General features: G+C 38.5%; 1 protein-coding gene across 6 annotated transcripts in view; it reads left to right on the forward strand.

Moving 5' to 3' along the window:
• LOC139294223 (neurexin-1a) overlaps window positions 1-12096 on the forward strand; it is a 235322-nt gene that overhangs the window by 190084 nt on the left and 33142 nt on the right. For 5 of the 6 annotated variants that reach the window (XM_070916062.1, XM_070916064.1, XM_070916061.1 and 2 more), the window contains 3 exons: window positions 2098-2269; window positions 8619-8708; window positions 10099-10418. In XM_070916062.1, the coding sequence (XP_070772163.1) occupies window positions 2098-2269; window positions 8619-8708; window positions 10099-10418 (582 nt within the window). The remainder of the gene's footprint in view (window positions 1-2097; window positions 2270-8618; window positions 8709-10098; window positions 10419-12096) is intronic. The other variant, XM_070916066.1, reaches the window with a different exon arrangement.

A 12096-nucleotide genomic window follows, 5' to 3' on the forward strand; every position in this document is an offset into this window, starting at 1 on the left:
TGAAATTACATTACAAAGCATACAATTGTCCTAGTTTTGGTAACGTGGTGTGACACATTACAAATGGTTTTAATTGCACTTTAGCTTCTGGCTCTTGAGACTCAACTCATTCTACACTTTAAGGGAGCCAGTGTGTGTGTGTGTGTGTGTGTGTGTGTGTGTGTGTGTGTGTGTGTGTGTGTGTGTGTGTGTGTGTGTGTGTGTATGGTTAGGGGCTTAAAAAAACTCAGTATGTGCATATGGGAGAGTTGAGAGTGAGAGAGGGAGATGTAGTGTAGTATTGGCTGTGCTGACTGGATAATGACATGCAGAGTGCTGCGCTGCTACAGTAGGTTGAGCCTCCAACCAGATGCTCCTTTCACTGCAGCTCATAAGCAGAGAGAGAGGCTGCACCAACACACACATTCATCTCTGCTGGATTAAGCAGAAGGATTCAGGGACTCCGATCATGTACTGTAAAAGGAGCTTATTAGTGTAGATACCCATCGCTTGTGGATCTGATGAGACTGAGGCTAAACCGGGTTCACACTTCCTTTGAGACATTCTCTTTATGTTTCCATGCTTATGTTTTCATGTGTGATGACGGCAGTATTCACTGCAAGTTAATGATTCAGTCTAACACAAACTGCTCAGATTCAATGATATCCCCTCAGCAAGCTTTGAAGCTACTTTAGAGTTTTTATGGTGATGAGTGTGCGTCTACAGCATTTTGAATGGGAGGCATAGAGGATTTGGTTTATGTGTACTTTAAAGAACCAGATGGCAGCATCACATAGAAGGCCAGAACAGGTGCACGGAGCACTGGAACTCGAGGTGCTGCCCTTAACCATTAACTAGTTAATTTATTTAACTGATGTCATGAAAACTATAAAGAACAAAATGCACAGTATGCCTGTTTGTGCTGTTACATTATTTTGTTTTTAAAGGGGGCACAGAACTTCCAGGAGCAAAACTATGTTCATACTGTAACCTGCCTCATGGTCAACCCAACAGGCCTCGCAGTTTAATAAAAATACACTTAGAATAACATTTCATATGTGTGTACACAGCAAATCAAAGTTGTTATAAGAACCATTCCTCAAGCAGAACTGAAATGTTACTCAAGGGGTGACAGATGTAAACACCATAGGACCACAGTAACACCACCTAGATAAACATGCTATATAAGGACATCAGGTACATCTCCCTCATGTTGTCTTGTTTCATCATGATTCTATGTTTTTCAAAGAGTAAAATAAAACAACAATTACCCATAAAAGTATGTTTAAAATCTGGTGGATGCCCGTGCCAACCCTGGACCATCCAGGGGACAAGGATTGTATCTTAAAATGGACCCCAAGCCAAAAAGCAATGGCCATATGGCTCCTTTCATTAAGCTGACAGTCCACTATAAAAAATGAGGTCCAGCTAAACTAAGCTAAACTGTGTTTATGAAGAAAGATTGTATAATTCAAGTATGGTTATTCCATTAAGTCATTTGAATGACTTTTCTTCCCAGAATTATTGTAAATTGAAATAAATATTTAATCATCAAGACAACATGTTTCTAAAATAGATGTTAGCTCTGTTTACATGCAACACAGTTCTTAATTTCTGTTCAGGTGCAATAGCTAACCATTTAAAAATAATAAATCAAGATGTTATGAATGGGTGTGGACTGCATGAAAATGATTGGTGTTGGGAGGCTGAACTCACTTTTCACTTTTTGTGTGAGTGTAATATTTTTTTGGAACTCTCCCTTGAAAAATTGAAACCCTACTGAAACACTATTGATTGATACTATTCATCTATTCATTAATAACTTAAGATGAAAAAAGACTTTAAGATTTAAATCCTAATATTTTAAGGGAATAATAATTTTCACGTAGCCAAAAAATCACACACTACTGTCGTTCTACTTTCTGTTAAGATGCAGAATAAAGTGAAGGTGGTACCTGCTATAGGATAGTGACAAATGATGTGCCCGAGAGATAATGCTCAATCACCAAAAACCTTAGACGACCCTCCGTTCAGCAAAAAAAAACTAAAAGACCCTCCACCTTTTCTCAAATGTATTGTCACTAAAACCTTTTCTTTTCTGTGTTCTTCTCTTTTCAGGAAAAAGGAAATATTGCCGTTGTATTCAATGTCGGAACAGACGACATTAATATTGAGGAGACGTCAAAGTTTGTAAATGACGGAAAGTACCATATAGTGAAGTTTACGAGGAGTGGGGGTAATGCCACTCTGCAGGTGGATGACCTGCCAGTCATTGAGCGCTACCCCACAGGTGAGTCACCCACTCTGCCTTTAACTACATCTGCCGCCGCTTAAAGGCGATAAATTGACCGAGAGATTTCAAGCCAACTATTAAAGCCTTATCTCTTAGGATGATTTTTATGTTGACTTGGCATGTGCTTTAATGGCTTTTTATGTTTCTGTTTCCAGCAGCTGTTAAGAATGATACCAGTGTTGTGGAGTTTATCGCTTTACATTAATCAATGCTGGTAAACAACCTAGGTCTAAGTAAATAGGTAGCACTTCAGAGCTCCCATAGTCTAAAATAAACACTGTATAATATCTGCATTATATATTATATATATATTCTAAATCAATAGACTATTTACAGACAAATGACCACTTTTATTGTGGCAAGTAATTGTGTGCCAGTTCAATATTTATTTCTCTGCCAATAAGGCAGATTGATTGAATTAAGGCGACAGGATAGACAAACCTGTAATAACGCAGTCAAACTGTGTTATTGAATACCTGAATTAATCTGTTGCTTTCTCAGAATGAAATACGGGATGATCGGCTACATTTCCAGCATCTGGTTTGACTATAACAATGCACTTTCATATTAATCATTTTCACAGCATACACCACGATTATTCATACACAAAAATGAAGCAGTATTCATTTTCTTTGTCATTAGTGTTACTACCAATAATAATTACTGTTTGTGTAGCACTTTTCATAAACACAGCTTACATGACAGTAGAAGATGAATTCACTAATTACTGCCCTGTGTAATGAGTATATTTTTAATTTAAAAAGTATAATACATGTCATAAGTTTCACATTATATGACTGGAATACATGAACTGGCACTTTCATTATAGTGTAGCGGTAACTGATAACTTCCATAGATGTAACTTAGTCTCTGGAAACAACTCAGCAACACTGGTATGTTTCTGTAAAATGTCAAGATGTTTGTAGTCTGATGGCCTATCAAAACAAATTTAAATGCCACTGCTTGTGTTGTTGAAATTGTTGACTTTTTAACTGCTTAAAGGCTCTGACAAAAGCAATAGAGGATTAAAGGAGTGTGACTATTATATGACTGCTCTGTAATGTTCCTGTATGGTAATGCTCACATCACAACACCTAAATCACTGTTGGAGCAAGTGTAGCATTTACTTGACAAGAGTACAAAAAAAGAAAAAAAATCATTTGTTAGACTGTGAGCACGCATGGAATGACTGGGCAACAGGACAGAACAGAAGACAAATTCAACCTGTCTCTCTTCTTTTGCATAATGTTTGGTGACCTTTTTAGCTGAACAGTGCATTCATCCAAATGAAAGAGGGTTTTATGACTGGGACTCAATCCTTGCCGCTTGCCTCAGGTGGAAAGGGGACGCTAATGGCTTTTGACATGTTGTGGACATGGCAGAATGCACAGCAGGGTTAAATGCCTGGATGCTACTATCTCAATCTTCCAACAACACCCTCAGTCCCCAAGATGCCTGTGATATACAGACGTGCTGCTCATAAACATGATTGATGATTGGTGAAAACAACTTTTTTTGGGGGGGGGTGGGTTATTTTAATACACATAGGTGCAACACTGAAGATGACTGGATATTTAAGTGTCATTTATTTAAGGCTGTAATACTCTAGAGTTAAATTATGATGGGGTTAGCTTCACCTCAGTCTGAAATTGACTTTCACTCGAGATCATTGACATACAGTAGCTTTTAATAATTTATTGGAGTATTTAATGTCCAGTAATGGAAATAGTAGCCCATTATATTTAATATTGGTTGTTAGTATATTGTAATGGAACAAAATCTCGAAAATCTCGAAAAGCTGGTTAATAATATTAGATTTATTCCTCTCATGATAAGTGCTGAGTTATAAATGCTGTAGGGAAAAGTGACCAATCTCATCCCCACCAATCATGTGTCAGTGACAATGCCAAGTCCATCTACCTTATTAGGCTCGTTGCAGACTAATTACATCCAATCGCAATTACTGCGCAGTTCCTCCCCTCACCCCCAGCACACAAAGCCATTATTCTCCCAGCTCGCCTGTAGTTTGATTAGTATCCATGTATGCCTCTAACGCACTCATAATAGCAGCCCTCAGCCACTCTTAGGCCACTCACAGATCAACAGTGATTATAATAAGAGTAGACAGCAAAGATAAAAATGATGGCTGGAGAGTGAGAAAGACAGAGAGGAGGAGATTATATGGGAGGGAGTGATCATTCTCAAAGCAAGGAAATAATTGCTTCACCAGGGCCTATATTGCTGCCCTCGTAATCTCATTAAAAAGTCTCGTACCGCATACTTATGGTCCATTAAAAGTCTTTAGCACAATTATTAGAATCTGAAATGCAAAACGCACATGCAGACACATGACAAGCCTTCTATTTGTTGTAGTTTAGTTCTCTTTCCTTTATTCTCGCCCCGCTTTCATTCTGTGCCGCACACAAAAGGCTGGGCAGCAACAAAAAATCAGCCCCTTCTCCAGAGTCTTGGCCATGGAAGTAATGCCATCACAATGGTGCTGCCAGGCCCGCAGGGCACAGTGCAGTATCCTATCGGAGCACCCAATGAACACTCGCTGCACACAAAGATAATGGAGAAGTCCCTGGCCTTATTCTTTTACTGTTATCAGAGCGTGGTGCACTTACAGAGCTCTCTGTCTCTCACTCCACTCCCCTCTTTTTCTGTCCTTTCTACCTCTATCTGTCCATCCCTGCCCCCTCTGTCGATCTCACCCTCTGTCCTGTTTTTCCACCTTGCGGTGTGGAGTCTGATTTGTTGGATACAAGGAGAGGAGGGTTAGCTTTATCCGTCAAAGCTCCGTCCTATCTGCTCTGGTTTCTCTTCTGTTCTATCCATGAGCCTATTCAGCCTATTGTGCAAGCAGTCATCACTGAGCATGCTTAAAAAATGGTGCATTGGCCGCCACAGCCAGAGTAGAAAAAAAAGGAGAGCAGTATAATGAAAATAATAGTGAGATTTGTGTAGGTCCCTCCTTTTTAATTCTCCCAGCTCCATGAACAGAGGAACCATTTGCATATTTCTTCATTTCATGTGGCGAGTGTCCTAGGGCTTGTAATGAGATAAAGCTCCCACCTTATCTGACCACTTTATTAACAAAAAAGAAAACAAGTGAGTGAGGGCAAAGAGGGTCAGTTGGGACGGCTCAGCTGAATCGCTGCTGTCTGGTGGAGGAGATAAGCCAGGCTGTCCCATACCAAACCAAATCAGCACTCAGCAGCAGTCACAGGCTCCGCTCGCAGGCAGGATGAATGGGCTCTGCTGCTGCATCGAAGCCCAGGGGATAGCATTGTTTAACACTCCGATGTCCCACAGTGGGGATCAATTCACGATCAGACCTTGATTATATCCACACTTAATTAACCTCAGTATAAGGATAGACTGAGCATGCCACGGGGTGCAAAGCCAAACAGATAAAGCACTACTGTCTTTGAAAATGGAGCATGTTTTTGCACAAAAGTAGAGGATTTTGGCACAGTGGCACATTGTGTGTGAGGATAAGTGTGTGTGTTTACTGTATGTGTGTACGCCTGCCCACCTGACACTCTTCTGTGTCTTTCTATTAGTTCTCTTGCCTCCAACAAAATTTTTATTTTTGTTACACAATGTTGATAGCAGCATGTAGAAAAATACTTATTGGCTGTCAGAAAACCGAGCTCTTCTTCAGTCTAAACTTGTGTGTCCTCACCGTCCTCCCAGCAGCTGTAGGCTAACTGTTCTCCAGAGCCCAGTTTGATGCTGACCTCTCCTCAGATGAGGTGTCACAGTAGCAGGAAACAGAGAGGTAACATAACTAACACCCCATGACTGACAAATGGAGGTGACAGGAATTAGCCCATGAATGCTCCATGACAACAGCAAATAATGGATTATTCATTGATTTAACACATTCAAAATATAAGGAAGTACAGCTGTACTGTTTGTTTATTCATTTATTTGTGTGTAATACTTCCATCATGCACAGTGCTTAGGAGAATTAGGTGGTGCTCCAGGAGTCTTGCATAAGGCAAATTCAACACTAGGCAGTATGGTAGACGTTACATAAGCCGAAAGCAACTGGAGGCTGGTGTGCTTTGCATCCACCTACCTGGAAGAAGCTTAGTAATTTCCTAGCCACAGCATAAATTAAATATATTGTTCTGTAATTCTTAGTTATGACAATACTGTGCAACCACATAATTTTTTGTTTTTAGGGAATAACTCTGGTGATATTCTGTAATTTTGTTATTGTTAACAAATCCCATGACCAAAAGCAACAACAAATGAATCCTACAGGTATTGCCTGTGTATCTATAGCTTACATCTCTGTGCCACAGAGTTCCATTGTTGTCCAGAAACTAATAAAAACACATCAGTGAGCCACACTATTGCACAAGGTGACACGTTCCTTCATTACCATCAACCTGGGCACTGTGGTTTATTTTACTTTTTTTAATCAATCCCACAAAAAATGTCCTGCTGTCTTAAATACTCACTAGAGCGTCAAACATGCATTAATCCGCAGCTGAAAATAGTCCCCAACAAATGCACTATTTGCTCCTGTTTGAGTGATGTCTTTCTAAAAACTACAATGTCTAGCTTCTTGAGGAAATCAATAAGCTTTTTTTCTTATAAATAAGAATATATATTTGTAACTTGGTTTTAAAGATTTAGGTCTTGGTATTCAGCCTGGGTAGTTAATTTTAAAAATACAGCATCAGTCCATCATCAGTCAGCATCATCATCAGTGTTAGTACACGCAATTGTACAAGTGTAATTTGAAAACACGTGACCATTTTGTGTTGGAGGTGACGCCCACATGCAGGTTTAAAGACTGAGTTTAGGTTAGTATGAAGATACTCCATTTAAAGTGACCTGATTAATGGTGGGGAAAAGTATAGAAATATGAGAAATATGTACTGAATGTGCAGTATCATTTCAGATGACTGGACAGTGTTTCAGAAATGAATATCAAATAATAAACACAGTGTGCCTGTGTGGCTTTGTTGTAATGCTGAATGTATCTTTCTACGTCAATGTTGAGTGAGAAGTGTTCCACTAAATCTCCTTCACAAGCCTTTGTGCTCCAACCTGGCACAATCAACTGCAGCCAAATTCCATGAGCTGTATAGACAAGCTTTAAACCCTTTTCTGTGTAGCTGATCCTCTACAGTAATTCAAGCTGATGCGATTAAAAAATGTCTTTTTATGCGTCTTCTTACCTCTAAGACCTTTCATCAGACCAACTGTGCATCTGTTACAAGGTTACCTCCTCTCCTTCATGTCTCTGCGATCCTTACCCCTCCAAAGCTATTCTCCGCCGAATCATTCTTAGCTACTGGATCTTTTATCTGCCAGAACTGAATTAATATAGTTGATGGGACAAACATTGTCAATCTGCCGGAAGAATGGAGCTGACTGAATTCAATCTCTGCAGACAATACCAGGGGGAAATTCACTCAGAGACAGTGCCACTTTGCTGAAAGTCTTCTGTTCTGGAGAGGTTATTGGTCTTGACAAAAGGGTGATGCAGAGTTTGCCCTCATTAATGCCAAAGTGCCCCTCCAATCTTAGAGTGGAGTTTTTCTGTAGCTGGTCTTTCTTTCTTCTGACACTTATTTGGCTTACTCTCTGAAAACTCGGAAAACTACTTTTCCATTGACTCCAACATCGTCAATGTGCAATATTTACACAGTCAAACTCATGACTTGTCCTTCTTTATGACTCCTAGCTTTTGTCAAAGCCATTTTATTAAAGGGTTTACAGTGTATGTACCTACATTGACATTGTCTGACTTTTCTCTGACTAGATGCTCTGAATGTATACTGTGTTAATTGTTGTATTGCAATTAGCTCATTATTTCCTGTCAATTAGACTATTTATAAATGGGGTGGGCATTTGTAATATGTTAAAGTTAAATTGTTTTATCCTTTAAACCATAAAAGGTTGATTCAACAATAAATTTAAATGATGTTCTTGTTGTATATAACTCGTTTAAAATCCAGTTAAAAAGATAAAGAGGGAAAAGACAAATGGCATGGAAACATTTGGGTAAAGATTTTGTAATGGGTATGTATAAATTGGTGATTTGGGTTGGTTTATAACGTAGCTCTATTAACCTAGATGAAACATTTGCGTGCTTGTTCACTTATTTTCAATTAATATAGGCCTAATTTGTTGGCTAAAATAAAATAAAAGGAGGGAAGTTTGTTCAAATAATGTTTCAGTAAATATTGTTTTTTTAAATATACAAAACGTTTTAAATATAAAAACCTTGTGCAGTTGTATAGCTCCAGCATTAAGTATGAACATTTAACCTTTGACCTTACAGATTGTAACCAATGAAATGTCTCTTTAAACTTTAAAGGCAACAATGATAACGAACGCCTGGCGATTGCTAGACAGCGAATCCCATACCGACTTGGTCGAGTAGTTGACGAATGGCTACTCGACAAAGGTAAAATCACTGATTAAAATTTCAAATAAAATAAATTGATCATAACCAAGTTGTAGAAACATTTTGTAAATAATAAACATAAAAAATAAATGTTCAGTAAAACTTTAAAAACTAAATGATTTGAACAGTTAAATTTAGTTTGTAGTGTTCCATACTTTTTATAATAATGTATTTATTTTATAGATGTCAGCTGTTTTAATACGTGTTTATTGTCAGCTTAAGGTTAAAGGGACTGTAAATATGAATTTAAATCCACTTACTGAAGTAATATCAGAATTGTTAAAATGTCTATAAATTACTGTAGCATTTTTCTGTAAACATCTAAATGATACATTTAAAAGTTCTAGTTTAGTCATTCATTAGTTGCTAAGTGTTATTTGAAACACTTTTGAAACATATACAGTACAGTACAGTACTTAGTGTCATTTGATCTATTCTGATTAAACTGCTAGCAATGATAAATAGAGTGCAATATGAATTGGCATCAGAATTTTGAGTCCCTTTAACAGACATTGTAAATATGTATAGGGCATTAGATCAAGGAACTGTAATATAAAACAAACTGAGTGCATGCTTTGTTTTTTATAGTTCAATAACTAATTCATATTTTTCACTTAAAATGTGAAATGAGCCCTATCATTTCTGTTTTGTTTTCCTTTTCTGTTTTGCGTTATGGAAGTGCTGTCATAAAATGTTTTTTGGTTTTCCATGTGCCCAACCATATCCGTTCTGAGTTTGATTTTCTTTGGTTTTCTTTTGCTAAAAGGATGAATAGTTTCAAATTTCCTAAAGTGTGTCCTGCTTCCTGTGAGATTGAGTCCAATCCTCACAGCCTGTAGCCATTTTAGAAGTTGTTGTTTTTTTTCTCATGCTTGCTGAATTCCAAGTTTATAAATCCTGAACTTTTAAGGAAAAATGTCAGATAACACAAGCGAAGCATAATGAAATATATGCTTTTAGCTTTGTTGGACAAATATTTTATATATTTGTCTTATTTCCCAGGCAATTTCCTGCAAACAAATTATCCATTTATGTTACTTTCAAGATTATGTTATCTTGTCAAGTGTAGTTAAATCTATTGCATACCATAACATTACTACTTCTAATTCATCTTTTGTCTTGTTATTTTAGATTAGACTGCCCTTTTAGCAAAGCTGCATTGATTTTCTTAATCCTGTGTTTTTGTTGGATATGTTTTTTTGTCATAGGCATCTCATCATTTTAACTGCAATAAATTATAAGGGTTTGCCTCTACAACCCGTAATTTATTGGTCTCATTAGCCAATGGGCAAATAATCTGTCTTTCTGTCTTTTTTTTTTCCTGTTCAGTAAAAGTGGCTGAGTCCACAGTTCAACATTCTTGTATATATGTAACATTGTTTTCCCACAGGGCGGCAGCTTACGATCTTCAACAGCCAAACCACTATACAGATTGGGGGCTGGGAGCGAGACCGGAGTCGATCCTTTCAGGGCCAGCTTTCGGGCCTCTACTATAATGGCTTGAAGGTGTTCAACATGGCTGCGGAGGGGGATCCCAACATTAGGATCCAGGGCAGCGTGCGGCTTGTGGGGGAGTCACCCTCTTCCATCACACCACAGTCGAGCACCACAGCCAATCGCTCAGAGACGTCCACGTCCATCATGGAGATCACCACCACCACGGCGTCCAGCAGGCGAGTCAAGCAGACTACACCACGAGAGCCTCAGCAGGTAAGATCATCTTTAAATGATTCTGCTGTGTGTGTGTGTGTTTGTGTGTGTGTAACTTCCCCATTCCCGTCATTATTGTCTCAACTTGATCCACTTTAGTAATACTCACAATGTACAGCATGAAGCACATCCAGGATTAATATAATACATTACATCATTATACTCTTGCCTTACTTTTTTTGTCACGTTTCGTGTCACGTCTTCCTTCTCCTTCAGTCCTCTGACCTAAAAAATGAAGGAAAATAAGTGCATTGTTCCACCATTGGGAGCAGCACCACAGGCACACTGTCGAGCGTTTCTCCCCGTGCAATCAGATGTGGCACCATGTGATGTGTGTGTGTGTGTGTGTGTGTGTGTGTGTGTGTGTGTGTGTGTTAGAGTGATAACCATCGTAGAGGTCCTCCATCATCTTTATCTGTCCTGCATGAGCGCTGCAGCATCTGTAGGAGCATATTACTTCTCAAATGTCACAATGTGCGACTAAACAATGCAACACAAAGCTTGTGTTCCATCAAATGAAACGGCAGACCATTCTCTCACAGTCCTTTGCCAAGAACAGAAAGACATTTCCTCTTAAATCTGGTACGATGTAGCAGCAGCCATGGATTTTACATCAAAATTAGTCACAATAAATATGAACTATTATGCCATTTAGAAATGTTTCTGTGTCTTAGTTTGAATAGAAGCTTCATGGCCCGCAGGAAATTTTCAGCCTGTACAAACAGAAAAATGACCTTATTGATAACTAAGAAACATTGTTACGGAGCCAAAGTTACTCAAAAGGGATGAACACTGAGCTTTTTTAAATAATAGGCATTTTACATTATGTGCAGACATGCACACTTGTCACCTTTCTTTGAAGTCACCAACGTGATTCGTTTTTTTTGTTTGTTTGGGCGGGGTAATCGACCAAATACTCACCCACAGTGACAGACAGCTAAGGTAACGTTAGCTAGCTAATTTTACAACATTGTCCGATGCAAGTCCATCTTAGTCCATGGGTCAGAGCTGGACATTTCACTTACCGCTACCATCAGAGGTGGCAAGGGTTCAATGGCCCTACGTTGTTCTTCACATTTCAATAAAACAATATGTATATGTGTTTGACCTGTCAAAAGAGTAATTGAGAACAGTGGCAGTAACCTGGGTGTAACGTAAGTTACCCCTCAACAGAATACACCAAGCAATCAATTACTAATGTTAGTGTTAAGGTTTATTTTTAATAATTATTTGACTGTTCTCTTATATTGGTCAATATTGCATTTGGGATAATGGCACTGATCCTAGATCAGCAATTACATCCAACTTTTGCCTCAAGTTTATTCTAATACATATTACACTGCAGGGGAAAACAGGGTAAGGTGAACACTAATAATCTGATAATAAAGTGGTCATTTATCTGGACTGTCTTTTTCGATCACCCTTAAAACTCAGTTTTGTCCCGTTTTCTTCTGCTTTCTCCTAAAAGTCATCAGAAATTAGCATTAAGTAGCTTATTTTTCCCCTCGGACCCCCCTCTGTGGTCTGTGTTTTTCTCTACTCACACATCCTTCTCACCTTTCTCACCCCTAACCATTTTGCATGCCTGTATATGAAACTCTCAAGTAAGCCCTGACAGGAAGCAAGTAAGATGTAACTGAAACCTTGAAGATACTGAGAGTTATACATGCAGGGAAAA

This window comes from Enoplosus armatus, chromosome 12 (assembly GCF_043641665.1).
Source record: "Enoplosus armatus isolate fEnoArm2 chromosome 12, fEnoArm2.hap1, whole genome shotgun sequence".
In the NCBI taxonomy this organism is placed as follows: domain Eukaryota; kingdom Metazoa; phylum Chordata; class Actinopteri; order Centrarchiformes; family Enoplosidae; genus Enoplosus; species Enoplosus armatus.